The sequence below is a fragment of the Rhinatrema bivittatum genome, chromosome 1, assembly GCF_901001135.1.
Source record: "Rhinatrema bivittatum chromosome 1, aRhiBiv1.1, whole genome shotgun sequence".
Taxonomy (NCBI): domain Eukaryota; kingdom Metazoa; phylum Chordata; class Amphibia; order Gymnophiona; family Rhinatrematidae; genus Rhinatrema; species Rhinatrema bivittatum.
This window is the reverse complement of record NC_042615.1, coordinates 197,847,129-197,871,364: the sequence shown is the minus strand read 5'-3', so window position 1 is coordinate 197,871,364 and position 24,236 is coordinate 197,847,129. Positions and strand designations below refer to the sequence as shown.

General features: G+C 45.6%; 1 protein-coding gene across 3 annotated transcripts in view; it reads left to right on the top strand.

The window, feature by feature from the left end:
• The window catches only part of CC2D2A (coiled-coil and C2 domain containing 2A), a 404,582-nt gene that overhangs the window by 39,746 nt on the left and 340,600 nt on the right, over positions 1-24,236 (top strand). For all 3 annotated transcript variants that reach the window (XM_029590744.1, XM_029590748.1, XM_029590757.1), the window contains exons 6-7: positions 6,943-7,038; positions 21,961-22,152. In XM_029590744.1, coding sequence (XP_029446604.1) covers positions 6,943-7,038; positions 21,961-22,152 — 288 coding nt within the window. The remainder of the gene's footprint in view (positions 1-6,942; positions 7,039-21,960; positions 22,153-24,236) is intronic.

Genomic DNA, 24,236 nt, shown 5'->3' with positions numbered 1-24,236 from the left:
GTGGTCTGAAGAAGAGTCCTGGTGGTCCATCCATCATTTGGAGGCCAGAGTGGTACGGCTGGCATTGCAGGCATTCCTTCCACTTCTCAAGGGGAAGTCGGTCAGGGTTCTGTCTGACAATGCGACCACAGTGGCTTACATCAATCGACAAGGCGGAACCAAGAGCCGGCCGGTGGCGGAGGAAGCTCGTCTGTTAATCGACTGGGCGGAACAGAACCTCCTCAGCACAGCGGCATCCCACATAGCCGGGGTCGACAACGTTCACGCAGATTTTCTAAGTCGGCATCGACTCAATCCAGGCGAGTGGGAGCTGTCGGACAGAGCTTCTCAACTCATTTGCGACAGATGGGGCACTCCTCACACGGATCTGATGGCGATGTTCAAGAATTCCAAGGCTCCGCACTTCTTTGCTCGCCGCAGAGACACAGGAGCGGAAGGAGTAGATGCTCTAGTTCTTCCCTGCCCGACAACAATTCTGCTTTACGTATTTCCTCCTTGGGCTCTCATAGGCAAAGTACTCAGGCGCATAGAGAGTCACCCGAGTGGCCGTGGCAGCCATGGTTTGCGAATTTGGTCAATCTGGTGGTGGAAGGTCCCCTGCGGTTTCCCCATCTTCCGAACCTACTCCATCAGGGACCTGTCTGTTTCGACTAGGTTGATCGCTTCTGTTTAGCGGCTTGGCTTTTGAGAGGCAGCATCTAAAGGGCAAAGGCTATTCCGATGCGGTGGTCACTACTCTCTTGAGAGTTCCCAGTCTGTTCAGGGTCTATGGTCGGAGGAGGAAGCATTGTGGTCCATCAACTGCCTAGAAACGAAGACAATGCGGTTGGTATTCTAGGCATTCCTGCCGCTGTTGAGGGGCAAGCCTGTGAGAATCTTATCAGACAATGAGACGATGGTCACTTACATCAATCAACAGGGAGGTACCAAGAATCTGGCACTAGCTCAAGAGACTAGGAGTTGTTTAACTGGGCGGAGGAGCATCTGGGGCTGTTAGCAGCTTCTCACATAGCGGGAGCAGACAATGTGCAAGCGGATTTCCTCAGCTGTCAGCAGTTGGATCCCGGAGAATGGGAACTTTCAGAGGAAGCAATACGCCTCATCGCCTGAAGATGGGGCAGGCCACACATGATCTAAAGATGACTTTCCAAAATGCCAAGGTCCTGCAGTTCTTCAGTCGGAGAAGGGAGCGGGAAGCGAAGGAGTCAGTGCCTTAGTTCTGCCATGGCCGAGCAGCATTCTTCTGTACATATTTCCCCCATGGCCACAGGTGGGCAAGGTCTTGTGGTGGATAGAGATCCATCTGGGCAAGGTGATCCTGGTGGCACAGAAGTGGCCGAGGAAACCTTGGTTTGCAGACCTGAAAAACTTAGCGGTGGATGGACTGTTGAGACTAGTTTATCTGCCAAAGCTTCTGCGACAAGGTCCCATATATTCCAATCAGGTGGCTTGCTTCTGCTCATGACTTGGCTTTTGGGAGGAAGTGCTTAAGGAAGAGAGGATATTCTGAGGACATGATTGCTACTCTTTTGCAAGTAAGAAAGACTTCCACCTCTTTGGCATATGTGAGGATTTAAAAAGTTTTTGAGGTCTCGTGCTTGGAACAGGGAGTGAAGCCTATGAGGGCCTCTGTGGCTCATATTTTGGATTTTTTGCAGAAAGGCTTGGTGAAGGGTTTGCTTTTAACTCCCTCAGAGTTCAGGTGGTGGTGTTGGCTGCCTACGAGGCAAGGTACAGGGAGCGTCTCTGGCGGCGCATCCAGATGTAATGTGTTTTCTCTGGGGGGGGGGGGGTGGTGAAACATTTGCGTCCTCCGGTTCAGAAGTTGTGTCCTTGCTGGAACCTTAACTTAGTCCTTAAAAACCTGTATGCTGCGCTATTTGAACCTCTTAAGAGGGCCACTATGAAGGAACTCACTTTGAAGGTGGTTTTCTTGGTGGCCATTTGATCTGCCCAAAGGATTTCAGAATTGAGACATTGTCTTGTAGAGAATCCTTTTTGAGGATTTCGGATTCCGGGGTTTCCTTGGGGACGGTTCCTCCCTTGTTGCTGAAGGTGGTTTCATCATTTCACTTGAATGAGTCAGTGGACTTGCATTCCTTTTCAAGTTTAGATGCTGTGGTGCCTCATGCTAGAGAGTTTAGACGCTTGGATGTCAAGCGTGCTTTGTTGAGGTACCTTGAGTCACTAACAGTTTTTGGCTAATTGATCACCTTTTTGTACTAGGGAGTGGTGCAAAAAAGGGTTGTAAAACTTCAAAGGCCATAGTTGCGTGGTGATTGAAGGATGCTCTTGGTTCTATGTACATCTGTCAGGGTCATCCTGTTCTGGAGGGGTTACAGGCTCATTTGACCCGTTCTCAGGCAGCATCCTGGGCTGAATGTCAAAAAGGTGTTGCCCCAGGAGATTTGTAGGGTGGCTACTTAGAAGAATTTGTACACTTTTTGCAAGGCGTTATCATTTGGATGTTCAGGCCGCAGAGTCAAGGAGCTTTGGAGAAAGTATGCTTTGAGCAGGACACTCACAGTCCCACCCCATTTAGGGAAGCTTTGTTACATCCCAGGAGTCTGGACTGATCAGGGTTCATACAGGGAATGGAAAATTGGTTCTTACCTGCTAATTTTCATTCCTTTAAAACCACAGATCAGTCAAGAGTTCCGCCCAGTGGAAGTCTTGGGTTTGGAGAGTCCGCTTGATCTGTTATAGGCGCAGGTTTTTTTTGTAGTCCTGCATGTTTTTTTTAATTGAGGTCAAGGTTATCTGCTCTGAGTTATTAACTTCCCACTGCTCGTTCAGGAGAATATAAATTTGTTATAGTGATTACTGTTGTTTCCATCTTGGCTTGGGTACCTATCAATACGAAGGGATTGTGCTGGTGGCATCTCGAGTTATGTTGCAATGTCAGTAAAACTTTCTCTGTCTCCATCTGTTAGAAGGGAGGCAAAACCCAGAAGTCTGGACTGATCTGTGGCATTGCAGGAACAAAAATTAGCAGGTAAGAACCAATTTTCCTATCTCTGCAAATTGAAACTAATTATCCCAAACAACTGAAAAGCAGGTTGTTAAAACAAGCAAAAAACACACTTTGAAATGTCTGTATGCCAATGCCAGAAGTCTAAGTAGTAAGATGGGAGAGTTAGAGTGTATAGCAGCAAATGATGAGATTGACATAATTGGCATCACAGAGACTTGGTGGAAGGAGGATAACCAATGGGACAGTGCTATATCAGGGTACAAATTATATCGTAATGATAGGGAGGATCAACTTGGTGGCGGTGTGGCACTTTATGTCCGGGAGGGTATAGAGTCCAACAGGATAAAGATCATACAAGAGACTAAATGCTCAGTAGAATCTATATGGGTAGAAATCCCATGTGTGTTGGGTAAGAGTATAGTGATAGGAGTATACTACCATCCACCTGGACAAAATAGTCAGACAGATGATGAAATGCTAAGAGAAATCAGGGAAGCAAACCAATTTGGCAGTGCAATAATAATGGGAGATTTCAATTACCCCAATATTGACTGGGTAAATGTAACATCAGGACTTGCTAGAGACATAAAGTTCCTGGATGTAATAAATGATTGCTTCATGGAGCAATTGGTTCAGGAACCAACAAGAGAGGGAGCTATTTTAGATTTAATTCTTAGTGGAATGCAAGATTTGGTGAGAGAAGTAACAGTGGTGGGGCCACTTGGCAACAGTGATCATTACATGATCAAATTTAAACTAATAACTGGAAGGGGGACAATAAGTAAATCTGCAGCTCTAACACTAAATTTTAAAAAGGGAAACTTTGATAAAATGAGAAAAATAGTTAGAAAAAAACTGAAAGGTGCAGCTGCAAAAGTTAAAAGTGTTCAACAGGCATGGACATTGTTTAAAAATACAATCCTAGAGGCGCAGTCCATATGTATTCCGCGCATTAAGAAAGGTGGAAGGAAGGAAAAACGATTACTGTCATGGTTAAAAGGTGAGGTGAAAGAGGCTATTTTAGCCAAAAAAAATCCTTCAAAAACTGGAAGAAGGATCCATCTGAAGAAAATAGGATAAAACATAAGCATTGTCAAGCTAAGTGTAAAACATTGATAAGACAGACGAAGAGAGAATTTGAAATGAAATTAGCCATAGAGGCAAAAACTCATAATAAAAACTTTTTTAAATATATCCAAAGCAAGAAACCTGTGAGGGAGTCGGTTGGACCATTAGATAACAGAGGGGTTAAAGGGGCTCTTAGGGAAGATAAGGCCATTGCAGAAAGACTAAATGAATTCTTTGCCTCCGTGTTTACAAATGAGGATGTTGGGGAGATACCAGTTCCGGAGATGGATTTCAGGGGTGATGAGTCAGACGAACGGAACGAAATCACTGTGAACCTGGAAGATGTAGTAGGCCAGATTGACAAACTAAAGAGTAGCAAATCACCTGGACCGGATGGTATGCATCCTAGGGTCCTGAAGGAACTAAAAAATGAAATTTCTGATCTATTAGTTAAAATTTGTAACCTATCATTAAAATCATCCATTGTACCTGAAGACTGGAGGGTGGCCAATATAACCCCAATATTTAAAAAAGGCTCCAGGGGTGATCCAGGTAACTATAGACCAGTGAGCCTGACTTCAGTGCCGGGAAAAATAGTGGAAACTATTCTCAAGAACAAAATTGTAAAGCATATAGAAAGACATGATTTAATGGAATATAGTCAACATGGATTTACCCAAGGGAAGACTTGCCTAACAAATCTTCATTTTTTTGAAGGGGTTAATAAACATGTGGATAAAGGTGAACCGGTAGATGTAGTGTATTTGGATTTTCAGAAGGTGTTTGACAAAGTCCCTCATGAGAGGCTTCTACGAAAACTAAAACGTCATGGGATAGGAGGCGATGTCCTTTCGTGGATTACAAGCTGGTTAAAAGACAGGAAACAGAGAGTAGGATTAAATGGTCAATTTTCTCAGTGGAAAAGGGTAAACAGTGGAGTGCCTCAGGAATCTGTACTTGGACTGGTGCTTTTCAATATATATATAAATGATCTGGAAAGGAATACGACGAGTGAGGTTATCAAATTTGCAGATGATACAAATTATTCAGAGTAGTTAAATCACAAGCAGACTGTGATACATTGCTGGAGGACCTCGCAAGACTTGAAGATTGGACATCCAAATGGCAGATGAAATTTAATGTGGACAAGTGCAAGGTGTTGCATATAGGGAAAAATAACCGTTGCTGTAGTTACACGATGTTAGGTTCCATATTAGGAGCTACCACCCAGGAAAAAGATCTAGGGATCATAGTGGATAATACTTTAAAATCGTCAGCTCAGTGTGCTGCAGCAGTCAAAAAAGCAAATAGAATGTTAGGAATTATTAGGAAGGGAATGGTTAATAGAATGGAAAATGTCATAATGCCTCTATATTGCTCCATGGTGAGACCACACCTTGAATACTGTGTACAATTCTGGTCGCCGCATCTCAAAAAAGATATAGTTGCGATGGAGAAGGTACAGAGAAGGGCAACCAAAATGATAAAGGGGATGGAACAGCTTCCCTATGAGGATAGGCTGAAGAGATTAGGGCTGTTCAGCTTGGAGAAGAGACGGCTGAGAGGGGATATGATAGAGGTCTTTAAGATCATGAGAGGTCTTGAATGAGTAGATGTGACTCGGTTATTTTCACTTTCGAATAATAGAAGGACTAGGGGGCATTCCATGAAGTTAGCAAGTAGCACATTTAAGACTAATCGGAGAAAATTCTTTTTCACTCAACGCACAATAAAGCTCTGGAATTTGTTGCCAGAGGATGTGGTTAGAGCAGTTAGTGTAGCTGGGTTCAAAAAAGATTTGGATAAGTTCTTGGAGGAGAAGTCCATTAATGGCTATTAATCAATTTTACTTAGGGAATAGCCACTGCTATTAATTGCATCAGTAGCATGGGATCTTCTTAGTGTTTGGGTAATTGCCAGGTTCTTGTGGCCTGGTTTTGGCCTCTGTTGGAAACAGGATGCTGGGCTTGATGGACCCTTGGTCTGACCCAGCATGGCAATTTCTTATGTTCTTATGTTCTCTAAAGAAGTAAGTGAATGTCGGCTGTAGCACACCTACAAGGTTATATCAAACTCAATTTGAAAAATCCAGCAAAAAATGTTATAAATGCTAATTACCATTATGTGATTTTATTAAAAATCTAGATTACCAAAAAATGTCAAAAATATATATAAGGTCCATATTCATATTATTTGTCCAGCCAAGTTCGAGACTTGGCCGAACAAACCATGATTTTTAAGTTTGCCACTGCGGTTAATAACTAATTTATTTGGCTAAGTCATTAGCTGGATAAAAGTTAGCCCATAAGTCATAGGCATTCCGAGATGGAGTTAAGTTAACAGGATAACTCTGATATTCAGTTTTATCCATCTAAATTTAGTTATGCCGAGAGAAGTCCTGCAGTTAGATGGATAACTTTAGCTGACTGACTAGGACTTTATCCATCTGTATTCAGCGGAGCACTTAAACTGAAGTGCTCCATTAGATATCCGAATTAAGTTATCTGACTAGCTTTAGCTGGATAACTTACCTGTTCACCACAGTTTTAAACATAGACCTCTGTCTTTGTCATTATAACAATGCTGGTGGCATCCCTTTAACCTCCCATATTAGCAGATGGGAGTTGGGAATTTGTTTTCGGATAGAGACAGTAGATGGAGAATAACTCTATTGATTACAAGACATAGAGTCTCTATTTTAATGAGGGGAAACTAGCAACTCTGAATTTCGTCAAAATAGTTGTTGACATTGTACTTTTATATGAATTTAAGTTACAGATTGTAATAGTAAGCATCTTACCTTCTAAACCAATAAGTTATTTATTAGGCTATCATGGCATGTCAGTTAATAGTTCAGTTCTCTTCGAATAATGCACATTTTTTTTTTCATTTTTACACAGCAAGAAGAATTACAGAAAATAGAAGATAAGGAATCTCCCTTTCCTTCAAGAGTGAAATTTCACAATGTTGTCAAAAGATTCCAGCAAAAGTCACACGTAAGAGTCTACATCTCAGACTATTGATTGATTTTTAAACTGCATTTCAAGTATTATCAAGTGACTTCTAGAAAAAATAAATGTAATAAAAATTGTTTTTAATTTAATCAAATTAAAAAGATGCTTTCAAAGCACTTTTTCCACAGCCTTTTTTCCTATTCTTTCAAAGAACAAGGGGGGGGGGGGGGGGTGGGTTCTTGTAGTGAAAAAAGTAGTAATCCTTTAAGTCTATTTTAGAATCCAAACAGCATGGGGTAATTTTCATTTTAAAATTGTCCACCCAATATAAGGTGAATTTTAAAAGCCGACACATGCATCAGTTATGGGATGTGAATATGTTGGGCTGGTGCGTGCCAAGCGGATTTTAAAAGTCGCCCGGAAATGCATAAATAAAAAGTTTCCAAAATGGGTGGGGCAGGGGCATTCCGTGATTTTACCTAAAATTTGCCTGTAAATACTTTCGCGAATGGTCGCACACTGGGGTCCCCTACCATTTAACGTCTGCTATGGATGACATGTAAGTTGTAAAACAAAAATCTAGGCAGATCAGCAGGCTTTTAAAGGACCTGGCTAACGGGGGAAGGGTGGCTGTTAAACTAAGGTTTGGAAATCCGGTCCCTTAACTGGGCAATTTGGGAATGAACTGGGAAAACTGGCAATGGCGTTGACATGAGTGTCTTTTAAAATGCCCTCACTTACACAGTAGAAACAGCATTTGCACGAACAGGCGTGCTTCCACTTAAAATTGAGCACACGTTCATGCGGTCAGGCTATTTTATAACATGCATGCATATATGCGCGTATATTATAAAATGGTTGCATCCCTTGGCATGGGCTGACAAATGCGTGCAAGTGTGTGCTTGCTTGCCACTTAGGGTTGCCAACTGGCTCCAGATTTTCAGGACAGGTTGATCCAGCCCTGGTTTTACTCTCCTGCATGCAGGTACTTTGAGTCTTGCTTTTCTTAGTAAAATCAGAATAAGTCTCAGCATGCAGTGGGGTATAACCAGGACTGTATCAACCTGTCCTGAAAATCTGGAGCTAGTAGCAACCCTAGCGCTGCTTTGAAAGTTCCTGTTCGTACCCCGGATCAGTCCAGACAAGTGAGTTTATGCATCCCTACCAGCAGATGGAGGCAGAGAACAAAGCTTTGAGGCACTGCTACATAACCGAGAGTGCCACTTGCAATCCATCAGTATTTCTCTGTCTGAAAGTGTGGTGAGAGTGAAAAGAAGTTGATGGAGCTCCCCGAGGTGTTAGGTTCCTTTGTGGGCCATTCCTTGGGTTGAGCTGGGCATCTGGGGAGTTGAAAACTCCTGTCTGTTATAGCCCATTGCTTCCGGAGGTTTTGATAGCTAGGGTACTGGCTCCCTCTTACCTCCGATGTCTCCTCCTGCTAGCAGCTGCTCAGAGAAGTACTCTTTTTTTTGTTCTGTTTATTAAGTTTAAAAAAAAAAAAGGATTTTTAGGAAGGGAAAACTAGAGCAGGGTTGTTTGTACCTGTGAGGCTGGAAGATTCAGTCTGAGGCCGGTGTCTGTCAGCGGGAGATGTTCAGGCCTGCAGGAGGGAGAGCTAAAGGAGTCTGCTGCTGTTTCCTTTTTTCCTCAGCGGGGAAAGCTTGTGGAGCAGTCAGTCTGGGCCATGCGTCGCTTTGGCCACTGAGTCCTGCTGTGTGCGGGTCGAGCCGACGCATTTCGCACATTTTCACCGGAGTGGTGTGGCAGCCACATGCTGCGGCCTACTTCAGTGTCGGCGCACTCGAGCTGCATTGAAATTCCTAACACATGGCAGATGGCACCTAAGCCGCCCAAGGCGGCTTATAGGGCCTGCTGGTTCTGGTCGGCTCATTTTACTTCCTGCTCCCTCTTCACAGGCTGTGCATCAGGAGCAGAGAGAAGCTCTGCAGGTGGCTCCAAGGAGAGGAGGGCCTCCCGATCATTGGGGGCCATGCCTGTGGCCCGGCGGGGGGCAGCCGCGGGTTCTGTTGTGACCTCGGGGGATCGAGTCCTGGAGTCTTCAGTCCTCCGGGATCCCGGAGATTCCCCTCCCCTCTCCCCTGTGGTGCAGGCGGATGAAGAGAATCAGGAGGGAGGTACAGGCTCCGATGGCAGTCTTCTCTCACATGGGGCCGAGGAACCGGAGGATTTTTCTCAAGAGTTTGTCCTGCTTTTACACAGAGACTTCTTGGCACGGAAGGGTGCAGGAGAGAAGAGGTCCAGAGAAAGACGGACTAGTGCCCCATCTAAGAGGCCAAGGCTGGCATGGCGAGAGGTTCGAGAGATCTGCTTAAACACCTGGGCTCGTGGCGTGCTGGTGCTGAGGTTGATCCCAGGGATCTGGATGATTCTGTTGATATGCAAGATGATCCTGCCTCACATCAGGAAGCAGACATGGACCCTGATGGAGTCAGGATCCTCATCCAGGTGTTGACCCTAATGTGGTCTGTCTGTTTAAAAAAGAGGAGCTCAGTCCCCTGATCCCTCCAGTGTTGGAGGAGTTGGGGATGAAGATGACTCAAGGAGAGTCAGACAGTGAGGGAGAGAATCCGGTTCTGGATGGGCTGCATGATCCTCCCAGTGCCTTCCCGTTGCCTAAGAAGATTCAGAAGCTGATCACCTGGGAGTGGGATTTCCCGGAAGCAGGCTTGATGGTCGGTAAGACTTTGGTGAAGCTCGGTCCTTGGATGGAGGAAAACCTTCATTGTGACTAAGAAGACTACGATCCCAGTAGCGGGTTCGGCCGCTCTGAAGAATGTTCAGGACCGCAAGATGGAAATTCAGTTAAAGCACATGTTATAGGTGTCTGCCTTGAGCCTGCGGTGGCAGCCTGATGCAGTGAGCCTGTTTGTGCTGGGTTCAGAAAGCACAGGAGTAGGCTTCTACCAGGACACTCAGTCCGGGGCATTTCACATGCTTGGAGGCGGGATTAGCCTATGTGGCAGATGTGCTGTATGATTTTTTTACATGTATCCACCAGGAGCATGGTCTTGGCAGTGGTGGCATGCACGCCTTTGTGGTTGTGCAATTTATCGGCAGACCTGGGGGTCCAAATCCCAGCTTTGTACTCTGCCTTTTAAAGGAAGACTTCTGTTTGGTGAGGATTTGGATCAGCTGATGAAGTATTTGGGGGAGTCCAAAGGGAACCGTTTACCGGAGGATAAGAAAAGCAATAAGAAGATTTTTCCTTCCAGGTCCTGGTTTCAGGTTTCGCAGAAATTTCATTCCAGCAAAGAGACCTCTGGTTCAGGGGCAAAACAGTTGTCGGGACACCAGCAATCCTTTTGGAGTTCCAGCAGGTCCTCTAGAGACGGAGCCGGTCAAGGGACCGGAGCAGGAAAGTCTTTCCAATGATGCCAGACTTGCCCACTCCTCAGTGGAAGTGGTAGGGGACAGGTTGTCCCGCTTTTACGGGGACTGAGACAAGAACACCTTGAACCGATGGGTCCTGGAAGGGGTAAGAGACGGTTACGCATTCGAATTTTCGCGCCTGGTCAGGGAGGCTTTTCTGAAGTCACACTGCTCATTGCGAAACAAATGAGAAGCAGTGGAGGGGACCCTGCAAAGGCTAATAAGTTTGGGCGCAATTGTCCCCGACCCTCTGGACGAGCGACGGCGAGGGAGGTACTCCATTTATTTTGAGGTTCCCAAGAAAGAGGGCACTTTTTGACCCATTCAGGACTTGCAAAAGGTAATCGTAGCCTTGTGGGTTCCACTTTTTCACATGGAGCTGTTGCATTCGGTGATAGCAGAGGTCCGCAGAGGAGAGTTCTGGGGTCTTTGGACTGAGGCATATTTATTTATTTATTTGCAGTTTTTATATACCGACATTCGTTTAGTAACATCACATCGGTTTACAATTAACAAAAACGACTAGCAACAGTGCTTTACAATTGAACAATTGAACTTGGATAGAATAATATTCAAGTAAAGAAACAGGTCTTGTTACATCTAAGGCACAATTGAAGGTGATAAAAAGCAGACGCTAATACTAAAGAAGTGGGGTACACGCTAATTTTTAAGAGGCAGAGTAAAATGCATTTAAATAAGTGAAAAACAGGTTGCAAACAATATAAACAGGAGGATTGTTAAGGGTCAGGCAGAGGGGAAGATTAAGGCGGGGGGTGCAGGAAAATTGCTGGGGAGGAACAAGTGCAATATGAAGAGGAATGAGGAAGGAACAAATGCAATAGAAAAAAATAGACAATTACATTATATTACAGTGCGGGAAGATACTATATGTTGCAAATATGAGCAAAAAAATTGCAGCTCTAGCAGTTAGGAGGGAGTTATTAAGGCTTTGGTAAAGGATGGAAGGCTTTGGTAAAGGATGGAAGGCTGCGAGAAGTTATAGGGGGGATATATCTGCTACTTTTATGAGGTTGAAAGAGCATTAGGTAAAAGCTTGTAAGAAAAGGATCATCAGAGGTTTGAGCCCTTCCTTTCAGGTTGGCTATGGCTCCCTGCATCTTCACGAAAGTGATGGTGATAGTGGTGGCGGCCTTGAGGTAAGAGGGAATCCTGGCCCATCCATATCTAGCTGATTGGCTGATTCAGGTGAAGACGGAGGAAGAGTACAAAGAAGTGATGGATGCCCTGAGATCTCTGGGTTGGGTGATCAATGTAGATAAGAGTCTCCTGATTCCATCTCAGACATTGGAATACCTAGCAGCCTTTTTCGATACCCGGAAGGGAAGAGTGTTTCTGACAGTGGCAGGTTGTCGAATGTGCAGGCGCAGGTGATGCGTTTTTGAGCCTGTTGGTGCCGAAGGTCTGGGATTACTCGTTAAGCGCTGGGCTCCATGGCCTTGACTTTGGTTCCCTGGGCCTTTGCTCACATGCATCCTTTTCAAAAAGGCACTTTTGGCCAGGTAGAATCCATTGTCGGAGGAGTAATCATCTTCCATTAACTCTTCTACGAGAATCCAGGTCCAGTCTTTCGTGGTGGCTGTCAAGGACCAGCTGGGAAAAAGGACTGGACTTGGAGGCCCCAAACTGGTGGGTGGTGACCACAGATGCCAGCCTCAAGAGCTGGGGGGCAGTGTGCCTGGGACAGTTGGCTCAGGGTCTTTGGTCAGCGATGGAGGCAACCTGGTCAGTCAATTGCCTGGCGACGAGAGCAGTGCGTAGAGCCCTGGAGGTGTTCCTGCCTTTGGTCCATGGATACATGGTTCGAGTGTTTTCGGACAGTGCGACAACAGTGACTTACATCAGCCGGCAAGGAGGGACCAAGAGTCCCGCGGTGGCTCGGGAGAACCAGCTGTTATTTGTGTGGGCGGAATGCCATCTTAAAGGGATTGCGGCCTCGCTCGTCGCTTGACTGGACAACATGCACGTGGATTTCCTCAGCAGGCAGCAGCTAGATCTGGGGGAGTGGGAACTGTCCCTGGAAGCCTGGAATTCACATTTGTGACAGATGGGGTGTTCCCCAGTTGGACCTCATGGCGACGTGGGCCAATGCAAAGACGTTAAGGTTTTTCAGTCGCAAGAGGGAGTCCAGTTCGGTGGGGCTAGATGCTCTAGTGTGCCCCTGGCCTACTGGGATTTTTCTGTATGTGTTTCCTCTGTGGCCTCTGATCGGTTGCATTCTGCGGTCCATAAAGTTGTATCCAGGGAGGTGGTTCTGGTGGCACCAGAGTGGCCGTGACTTCCATGGTTCACAATCTAATGCATCTCAGGCTGGCTCATCTGCTGCGTTTGCTTCAGCAGGGCCCCCATATTTTTGGATCGGGAGGATCACTTTGGTCTCACGGCTTGGCTTTTGAGAGGCAGTTTGCGGCTAAAAGGATATTCAGAACCAGTTATTTCCACGCTCCTCCGGACTTAGAGACCCTCTATGTCTCTGGTTTATGCCAGAGTCTGGAGGGTCTTTGAATTGTGGTGCCTACTTCAGAAAATGGATCCTTTATCCATGGATGTTCCTCAGATCTTAGCTTTTTTTGCAGGAGGGTTTTTGTCTAAGGGTTTGGCCTATTGCTCATTCTGTATTCAGGTGTCCGCTTTGGGTTTCCTTAGGGGCAAGTTGTGGGGGGAGGTCTTTGGCCTCTCATCCTGTTGTGGCTCGTTTCTGGAAGGGTGTCAAGCATTTGCGGTCTCCAGTTCAGAAGTTGTGTCTGGATTGGAATCTCAATTTGGTTTTGCAGGTACTCTGTGGAGCGCCTTTTGAGCCTTTGAGAAGGGCGACATTGAAGGACCTGATGTTGAAAATAAATGGCTACCAGTGTTTCTGGTAGCCATTTATTCTGCCAGGTGGATTTCAAAATTGAAGGTGCTGTCGTGCAGAGATCCTTTTCTGTATATTTCTAATGTGGGGGTCACATTGAGCAGGGTTCCCTTTCTTATGGAAGGTGGTGTCCTTTTTTCATGGGAATCGGATGGTGGAGTTGCCGGCCTTTCCAGAGTGGTCTAAAGATTCCCCGCAAGAGAGAGACTTGCATCTTTTGAATGTGTGGCGCACTCAGTTGCAGCATTTGGAAGACACATATTCCTTTCTCGGTGGCTGAAGGAGACAATTTGCTCTGCTCATGTTTGTAAGGGTATCAGATACCAGTGGCTCTGAAGGCACATTCTACTAGAGTGTGAGCGGTTTCTTGGGCAGAGTATCAACTGCTTTCTCCGCAGAAGTTTTGTCACGCAGCAACGTAGCCGTCTCTTCACACTTTTACCAAACATTACTGTTTAGATGTGCGGGTGCCAGAGGAGGCGTTTTTGGGGAAAGTGTGTTGCGTGCAGGTCTTTCGAGTTCCCTCCTAGAATAGAGGGGCTTGGGTACATCTAGTCCTGGGGGAATTTGTGCAGAATTCCCCCCTGCGCAGAATTGCCAAATACTGAGCAGAAAATGGCAGAGGAGACCCCGGCATGCTGCGAACAGAGCGCACTATTTGTGGCGAAGATGAAGATCCCCAGCGTGCCGGTTGTGATGAAGATGAAGGCCCCCGGCGCGCTGTTCGCAGCGAAGATGAAGGCCATGGCGTGCTGCAAATGGAGTGTGTGTGCCATTCCAGGTGAACATGAAGGCCCCTGTGTGTCTCGAGACGCACTCCACTCATGGCAAAGATGAAGGTCTCGGTGAGCATGAATATATATAGAGAGGTGTGTGTGTGTGTGTGAGGAGGGGGAGGAGGATGTGAGAGAGGGAAGGGGAGGAGGGTTTGAGAGAGGGGAGGGGGTGTGAGGGAGTCTGAGGAGGGGGGGGAGGGGGTGAGAGACAGAAAGTAGGGGGTGAGCAGGAGGTTGTGAGAGAGGGGAGGGGAGGAGGGTATGAGAGAGGGGAGGGGGTGTGAGGGAGTCTGAGAAGGGAGAGGGGGAGAGGGTATGAGAGAGAGGAGGGGAGGGGGAGAGAGAGGAGGGGGTGAGAGACAGAAAGTAGGGGGGTAAGCAGGAGGGTGTGAGAGAGACCAGGGGCATGTGAGAGAGACGAGGGAGGGTAAGCGGGGGGGGGGGGGGGGGGAGAGAGCAGGGGAGTATTTGAGTGTGGGTGCCAGAAAGAAGGAGCCTATATGAGGAGATTGTGAAGGAGTGTGTATGTGTGTGAGAGATTGGGAGCTGATGAGTATGAAAAAGGGATCCTGTGTATGTGAGGGTGCTGGCCTGTGTGAAGGGATTGTGTATGTGTGAGAGAGAGCCTGTGTGAAGGAATGCGTGAGAGAGACACATAGGTAGTCTGTGTGAGGGTGTTTGCGTGAGAGAGAAAGGGAGCTTATGAGAGTGTGCATGCAAGAGAGAGGGACCCTGTATGAGGGGATGTGTGTGTGCGAGAGAGTGAGGGAGCCTGTATGAGGGTGTGTGTATGTGCACTAGAGAAAGGGAGCATGAGTTTGAGAGAGGGGAGGGACAGAAGGAGCCTGTGTGAGGGGCAGTACTGAGAATAGGGTCAAACTCTGGGAGTGAAGATAGAATGGAAGGGGTTGAACCTAGAGATGGAGGGGAGAGATACCGGCAGGTGCAGGAGTTGGGGCCTGAGAGGGCAAAGTGGCCAGGAGAGTAGGGAATGAGAGTGGAAGGGACACTCTTACAGTGATTTTGTAGGGAAATTCTGCTCAAAATATTTAAAATTCTGCATCTTTAAGTAATAACTTTTTTCTTTAATTTAAAATGTAATTACTTACGGACCGTCATGTAAATTGTGTTATTTTGGCCAATATAAAGTTTGCTGAATTTTGCAGAATTTTAAGTTTTTGTGCACGCTGGGGTAGATTTCCAAACCACGCGATTTGGCGTACTTTTGCTGGCGCATCAGGCGCCAGCAAAAGTACGCAGGATTTTAGTAGATACGCACGTAGCCGCGCGTATCCGCTAAAATCCTGGATCGGCGCGCGCAAGGCTATCAATTCCGTATAGCCGGCGCGCGCCGAGCCGCGCAGCCTACCCCTGTTCCCTCCGAGGCCGCTCCGAAATCGGAGCGGCCTCGGAGGGAACTTTCTTTTGCCCTCCCCTCACCTTCCCCTCCCTTCCCCTACCTAACCCACCCGCCCAGCCCTGTCTAAACCCCCCCCCTTACCTTTGTCGGGGGATTTACGCCTCCCGGAGGGAGACGTAAATCCCCGCGCGCCAGCGGGCCGCTAGCGCGCCGGGACGCAACCTGGGGGCGGGTCTGGAGGGTGCAGCCACGCCCCTGGACCGCCCCGGGCCGTAGCCACACCCCCGGGCCCGCTCCCGACACGCCCCGAAAACGCAGCGTGGTTCGGACCCGCCCACGACACGCCCCCCTCAGAAAACCCCGGGACTTTCGCGAGTCCCGGGGCTCTGCGCTCGCCGGTAGGCCTATGTAAAATAGGCTCACCGGCGCGCAGGGCCCTGCTCGCCTAAATCCGCCCGGATTTGGTAGGCGAGCAGGGCTCTTAAAATCCGCCCCACAATTTACATTTTTTATGAGCAGAATTTTAAATTTTATTGTGCAGATTTCCCCCAGGAGTAGATACATTCCACTTGTCTGGGCAAACAGGAAAGAAAAATTGGTTCTTACTTGCTAATTTTCATTCCTGAAGTACCACGGATCAGTCCAGAGACCTGTCCCCATATTTTGAAAGACTTCTTCGCTTCTGGATGTTGCTGAGCTGATATGTGATGTGCTCAGAGTAATAAGAAGTGTACATAGTTTTTAGTTTTTTTTCAGGGGGCTCCAACCTTTAAGTATCTCTTCACCCCAGATTTATTGGATTTTGTTAAGGCAGACATCTTGGCTTGGGTACAGGTCAATACTGAGGGTCTGCAGGTGGCACTCTTGGTTATGTAGCAGTGCCTCAAATTTTTGTTCTCTGCCTCCATCTGCTGGTAGGGATGCATAAATCCACTTGTCTGGACTGATCTGTGGTACTTCAGGAACGAAAATTAGCAGGTAAGAAGCAATTTTCCTTAACTGTCCCTATGTGTAAACTTATGCATGTATGTCGTGTTTGTATGTAAGTTTCATACAGAGGTCAGAATTTTAGGCGTCATTTTAGACGTTTCGGGCCCACGTTAAGAATATTGCAAAGACTACATTTTATAAACTTAAGCTGCTGAGACCTCTGAATTTTTTATTCCAAATGGAACTTTTTAGATCTGTGTTACAGACTATGGTGTATGGTCAGCTGGATTATTGTAATAGTCTGCTGCTAGGTTTCCTAAAAAACCTTATGCTGGTGAGCAACTCATTGAAACATAGAAATGACAACAGAAAAGGACCAATGAGCCATCCAGTCTGACCAGCAAGCTTCCCATAGTAGTATCTGCCGCACCGTGCAGGTTACCTCCATGTATCAGTCAGTGCTGCTTGATGTGCTTTGCTTATGAACTTGGCTGTAGAAGCAGTCCTGTGTTTTTTCCTTAATATCTGTGCAACAGTACCCCAGACTAAACAAGTCAAGGCTTGTGTTGGTTGTCTCTGATTCCAAATTCCTCTTTCCCACCACCCCCAAACCTCTCCTCTGAAGTAGAGATTGATGTTTCAATTGCATCAAAAGCATCAAGGCTTATTGGTTAACTCACACAGCATGCTGCTGCCAGATTACTTACAGGTGTTAAACCTTGAGAGCACATAATGCCTGTATTAAAAGAGCTGCACTGGTTACCTATGCAATGGAGGGCCCAATTTAAGATTGCTCATAAACTTCTGTATTCTGAATCTATATGCACGCTGGGTGATAAATTGCAGACATATACTCCTGCATGAATTTTAAGGTTCACTCGGTTGATAATAGCTAGTGCAGCCATCTGGACGTGCATACAAGCTTCAATGGATCAGTAATAGGGTATTTTCTCATGTGGTTCCCACTTTATGGAATGTGCTTCCCACTCATTTAAGAAATGAAAAAGATTTAAAGGATTTTAAAAAGAAGCTGAAAGCTCTGTATATTTTGTGGAAGCTTACTTGAAACCAAAGTTGATCTTATACACTATTTGCTGAACTTTTCTCTATTATTACATTATATTTGTTGTATATTTATTTGGTGGTGTTTGAAGTTTGTATTACAGTGTGTTGAGCACGTCGATCCTTGGGCTGGCTAATGTATACGTAGGATTCACTGAAGGGAGACCTGCAGTGATGGTCGTAGCTGGGAGGCGGCACAGAGCTAGGAGACCAGACGGGACCTTCACCTATACCAGCCCACGTTCCCCGCAGGTTGAGCCCTTGGGTGCCGGGGCGGCAGGACTTAGGCGAGGGTCTCCTGGCGAAGAGGAATCTGAAGGACAGTCCAAGTTGAGGCAGGCTGAAGACTGGAGTAGTCGGAGATGAGCCAGAGGTCTAGGCAGGCAGCTGAGGTGTGAGACGAGATAGCAGGCCAGTAGTCAGGGCAGGCGGAAGACAGACGAAGCCAGAAGACAAACCAGGAATCAGGATGGGCTGCAGACGAGGAATACCAGAAGCCAGGCCGAGGTCAAAACCAGAGGATCAAGCAAACAGGAACTAGAACAAGGAAGCAGGAGCGGAGATGGAACAGGCAGGAGGGCAGGAACACAGGAAAGGAGCTGGAACAGGCAGGCAGGAACACAGGAACAGCAGGATCAGCAACTAGCTACTCAATGAATCGACCAGTTGCCAAGGCAAGGCATGAAGGTCTCCGAGACTCTTTATATAGTCCCCAGCTGATGACGTGAACTTTGGTGCCGGGCCGAGGTTTCCCGCCGTGGACCCTTTAAATGCTGGTGAGGTGTGCACGCATGCCTAAGGGGTGGGGGGGCAGCCCGAAGATGCTGACGGCATCTTCCTCGTGGGGAGGACGCCGCAGGAAGGCCCCGACGTGGCCCGAGGTAAAACAGAGCAGGTCGCGGTGAGAAACACAAGCCCGAAGGTAAGGGGGGACCCGGCCGTGGCTGCCCGCTGCCAGGATTCCCAACACAATGTTATGAATGTTTTAATTTGTAATCCGCATTGAACTAAATTACTGGAAGTAGTGGAATACAAAAGTTTTAAATAAATAAAGTTTATCTGGACTGAGTGGAGGCGTTCATAGGGTGGTATTGGGGCGAGTTTTGGATTTATGAACATACTTTGTAAAATTTGGTATGAACTTAAAGTTTCAGGAAAATTTGGTGCACAGCAAATAGCAGGTGTAACTTGTGAGGGTTATATTTGGTGCGATAATTTTCAAAATGGATTTGCATATGTAAATCTGTTTTGAAAATTGGTATAGCTAATGCACTAACTAAAGGCCGGATTTTAAAACCCCGGCGCATGTAAATCCTGGGGTTTACGTGCGTGGCCGAGCTTTACGTGCGCCGGGCAAATTTTCAAACGGACCCGGCCACATGAGTAAACCCCGAGACGCGTGTAAGTGCCGGGGCCTTTAAAGGAGGCAGTCTGGGAGATGGGGCAGGGCGGGGCTAGAGGCACCTGGAACAACGGCCATTTGCTGCTGTGCCAGCGCTTGCAACTTGCTCCTGCTCCTTTGCAGGAGCAAAACGTGAGTTACAAAAATGGGGTGGGGGCTAGGATAGAGATAGGGGGAGGGTAGAGAAGGGGAAGGGAGGTTAGGGTACGGGGTTGGGAACTTCCCTCCCAGTTCGCTCCTTAATTGGAGAGGACTGGGAGGGAATTGCTAAGAGAAATGCTAAGAGAGGACTGGGAGGGAATTGCTAAGTGAAATGCTAAGAGAAATTAGGGAAGCTAACCAAATTGGTAGTGCAGTAATAATGGGAGACTTCAATTACCCCAATATAGACTGGGTAAATGTATCATCAGGTCACGCTAGAGAGATAACGTTCCTGGATGGAATAAATGATAGCTTTATGGAGCAATTGGTTCAGGAACCGACGAGAGAGGGAGCATTTTTAGATCTAATTCTCAGTGGAGCACAGGACTTGGTGAGAGAGGTAACGGTGGTGGGGCCGCTTGGCAATAGTGATCATAATATGATCAGATTTGATTTAATGACTGGAAAAGGAACAGTGTGGAAATCCAAGGCTCTCGTGCTAAACTTTCAAAAGGGAAACTTTGATAAAATGAGAAAAATTGTTAGAAAAAAACTGAAAGGAGCAGCTACAAAAGTAAAAAATGTCCAAGAGGCGTGGTAATTGTTAAAAAATACCATTCTAGAAGCACAGTCCAGATGTATTCCACACATTAAGAAAGGTGGAAAGAAGGCAAAACGATTACCGGCATGGTTAAAAGGGGAGGTGAAAGAAGCTATTTTAGCCAAAAGATCTTCATTCAAAAATTGGAAGAAGGATCCAACAGAAGAAAATAGGATAAAGCATAAACATTGGCAAGTTAAATGTATGACATTGATAAGACAGGCTAAGAGAGAATTTGAAAAGAAGTTGGCTGTAGAGGCAAAAACTCACAGTGAAAACGTTTTTAAATATATCCGAAGCAGAAAGCCTGTGAGGGAGTCAGTTGGACCGTTAGATGATCGAGGGGTTAAAGGGGCACTTAGAGACGATAAGGCCATTGCGGAAAGATTAAATGATTTCTTTGCTTCGGTGTTTACTGAAGAGGATGTTGGGGAGGTACCCGTAATGGAGAAGGTTTTCATGGGCAATGATTCAGATGGACTGAATCAAATCACGGTGAACCTAGAAGATGTGGTAGGCCTGATTGACAAACTGAAGAGTAGTAAATCACCTGGACCGGATGGTATACACCCCAGAGTTCTGAAGGAACTAAAAAAAGAAATTTCAGACCTATTAGTAAAAATTTGTAACTTATCATTAAAATCATCCATTGTACCTGAAGAATAGAGGATAGCAAATGTAACCCCAATATTTAAAAAGGGCTCCAGGGGCGATCCGGGAAACTACAGACCGGTTAGCATGACTTCAGTGCCAGGAAAAATAGTGAAAAGTGTTCTAAACATCAAAATCACAGAACATATAGAAAGACATGGTTTAATGGAACAAAGTCAGCATGGCTTTACCCAGGGCATGTCTTGCCTCACAAATCTGCTTCACTTTTTTGAAGGAGTTAATAAACATGTGGATAAAGGTGAACCGGTAGATATAGTATACTTGGATTTTCAGAAGGCATTTGACAAAGTTCCTCATGAGAGGCTTCTAGGAAAGTCATGGGATAGGTGGCGATGTCCTTTCGTGGATTGCAAACTGGCTAAAAGACAGGAAACAGAGAGTAGGATTAAATGGGCAATTTTCTCAGTGGAAGGGAGTGGACAGTGGAGTGCCTCAGGGATCTGTATTGGGACCCTTACTTTTCAATATATTTATAAATGATCTGGAAAGAAATATGACGAGTAAGATAATCAAATTTGTAGATGACACAAAATTGTTCAGAGTAGTTAAATCACAAGCAGATTGTGATAAATTGCAGGAAGACCTTGTGAGACTGGAAAATTGGGCATCCAAATGGCAGATGAAATTTAATGTGGATAAGTGCAAGGTGATGCATATAGGGAAAAATAACCCTTGCTATAATTACACAATGTTGGGTTCCATATTAGGTGCTACAACCCAAGAAAGAGATCTAGGTGTCATAGTGGATAACACATTGAAATCGTCGGTACAGTGTGCTGCGGCAGTCAAAAAAGCAAACAGAATGTTGGGAATTATTAGAAAGGGAATGGTGAATAAAACGGAAAATGTCATAATGCCTCTGTATCGCTCCATGGTGAGACCGCACCTTGAATACTGTGTACAATTCTGGTCGCCGCATCTCAAAAAAGATATAATTGCGATGGAGAAGGTACAGAGAAGGGCTACCAAAATGATAAGGGGAATGGAACACTCCCCTATGAGGAAAGACTAAAGAGGTTAGGACTTTTCAGCTTGGAGAAGAGACGACTGAGGGGGGATATGATAGAGGTGTTTAAAATCATGAGAGGTCTAGAACGGGTAGATGTGAATCGGTTATTTACTCTTTCGGATAGTAGAAAGACTAGGGGGCACTCCATGAAGTTAGCATGGGGCACATTTAAAACTAATCGGAGAAAGTTCTTTTTTACTCAACGCACAATTAAACTCTGGAATTTGTTGCCAGAGGATGTGGTTAGAGCAGTTAGTATAGCTGTGTTTAAAAAAGGATTGGATAAGTTCTTGGAGGAGAAGTCCATTACCTGCTATTAAGTTCACTTAGAGAATAGCCACTGCCATTAGCAATGGTAACATGGAATAGACTTAGTTTTTGGGTACTTGCCAGGCTCTTATGTCCTGGATTGGCCACTGTTGGAAACAGGATGCTGGGCTTGATGGACCCTTGGTCTGACCCAGTATGGCATGTTCTTATGTTCAAGGTGAGGTGTTGGTGGTATTTAGGGTTTAGGGGTCAGTTTTACATGCACAGTGAGATGTACAAACAGCACAGTACAACTCAGTGAAGATTTCATGTCATTTGGAGTGAGGAAAGTCTCACAAAGATGAGATTTCTGCAGTGTTTTCTCGCCATAGCTTGATAATACCTTGTTATAGATTATTAGGGTTTTAATTGGTTCAGATCTCATACAGTACAAAATAATGCTTTTCATCTAATTATTCTGTGTTGCATTCTGATTTTAGGTACAAACTGGGTTTCCTACTGCTCAAGAAGCATATCATTTCTTTTGTTTCAATTTTGACCCTGATTCCGAGGATGTGATAGATGAAATAAAAACTCCCCAAAAAACAGATTCAAGTCAGGAAGAAGAGGAAAGAAGCGGAGAAGAATCCACTGTGAGCCCCCAACAAGAACAAGAGGCAGAGGGGGAAATGGTATAATATTATTATTAAAGCTATTTTTTTATTTTATTTTTTTTATTGTGCAGCCATATTGGCTTAAAAAACAGCAGGCTAATTTTAAAAGGAGTGGGCATGCACCCATACACGCGTATATTGGCATGCGAGTGGAGATACACTGCAATTTTAATTTGTGTGTGTTCTTGCTCAAGTATGTTTAAATCACACAACACAAGCATAAGTATGCGCCTAGTTTTAAGAGATTGCTCGAGAAAACATACTTCACATATGTTTCCTAGGATTTTTCAGTTTTTATGTGCTTATGTAGGCAGATTTTAAAACATACTTGCGTGAGGGACAACCCAGTATTTTGAATTAGTCCACCAGTTTGCCCTGGTTCTTCATCCTGCATGCCCTACAGTTGACTCAGACTCCTCACCCTGTAAGCCCTAAAACTCAACATCTACAGACTTGCTCCTCATCTGGAAGAGCAGTAAAGTAAGGGGTAATAGCGCGTCGAAAACGCGCATCCAAACTCAGGTTAACAGTGCGCTCCAATACAGTATAGTGCGCTCCGGCCTGTTAATAGGTAGGATCAGTGCCTTATTTGTTTGGACTATCTTAATACATTTCCTGATTAGCTTTTGGAAGCTAGCACACTCCTACTCCAGTCAGAATAGGTCTGAGGGGAGAAAGGGAGTACTAACTCCCAAAAGCTAATCAGGAAATATATTAAGTTAGTCCACTAAAGGAAGTTGCTTACCTGTAACAGGTATTTTTCAGGGACAGCAGGACAAATCAGCCACGCAAGTAGTGATGTCATTGTATGGTGCTGATGCAGAATATACTCTCTTGGAGCTCAGAAAGACCTAGAAGTCTTTCTCAGCATGCACAGATATTCAGCTACTGCAGAAAAAGTCTCCTCAGTCACTTCACAAACTAAGCTCAACTCTATGGGGAGGAGGTTGAGACTGTATAGCTGATTTGTCCGACTGTCCACAGAAAATGCCTGTAAGGGGTAATAGCGCGTCGAAAACGCGCGTCCAACACCCACGAAACTAATAGCGCCCGCAACATGCAAATGCATGTTGATGGCCCTATTAGTTATTCCCGCGCGATTCACTAAGTAAAATGTACAGCCAAGCCGCACATTTTACTTTCAGAAATTAGTGCCTACCCAAAGGTAGGCGTTAACTTCTGCCGGCACCAGGAAAGTGCACAGAAAAGCAGTAAAAACTGCTTTTCTGTACACCCTCCGACTTTTATCATGGCGATATTAAGTCAGAGGTCCCAAAGTAAAAAAACAAACAAAAAAAAATTTAAATCGCCCCGCAGCTCAAAAACCGGACGCTCAATTTTGCTGGCATCCGGTTTCCAAACCCGTGGCTGTCAGCGGGTTTGAGAACCGACGCCGGCAAAATTGAGCGTTGGCTGTCAAACTCGCTGACAGCCGCCACTCCTGTCAAAAAAGTTGTGCTAGGGATGCGCTAGTGTCCCTAGCGCCTCTTTTTACCGCGGGCCCTCATTTAAAAACTGAATCGCGCGCACAGGAGAGTGGCCTGTGCACGCCGGGAGAGCGGTCGCTCGCCCGCTCTTCCGCAACTTTTACTGAATCGGCCTGTAAGGAAGGAGCTACCATGCAAAGTGTAACATTATAATGAATAAATAAAGTAGTTTACCACTGGTTTACACTGCATTGTTAATAAAATAACAAAGATATGTAAATATGGCTTAGGTTTACTGTGTAAATTTATATATTTTTAAAAAGAGATTTCTCCTTTTACAGCTAATATAAATCTTCTTGAATGATTGAGTGTAAACTAAGGGTGGTCTACTTTATTTATTCATTATAGTGTGTGTGTGTATTTATATATATATATATGTATATATATATATATAAAAACAATAAAAAACATATATATATAATTCAATACTAGTTCAATAACATCTCCCCTCCTCCCTCTCCTTCTCTCTCCCCTCTCTCCCTCTCCCCTCACACCCTCTTCCCTCTCCCTCTCTCCTCCCTCCTCTCCATTCTCCCTCCCTCTCCCCCTCGCCCCCTCTCTCCCTCTCCCCTCTCTCCCTCTCCCCTCTTTCTCCCTCACCCTTCTCCCTGTCAC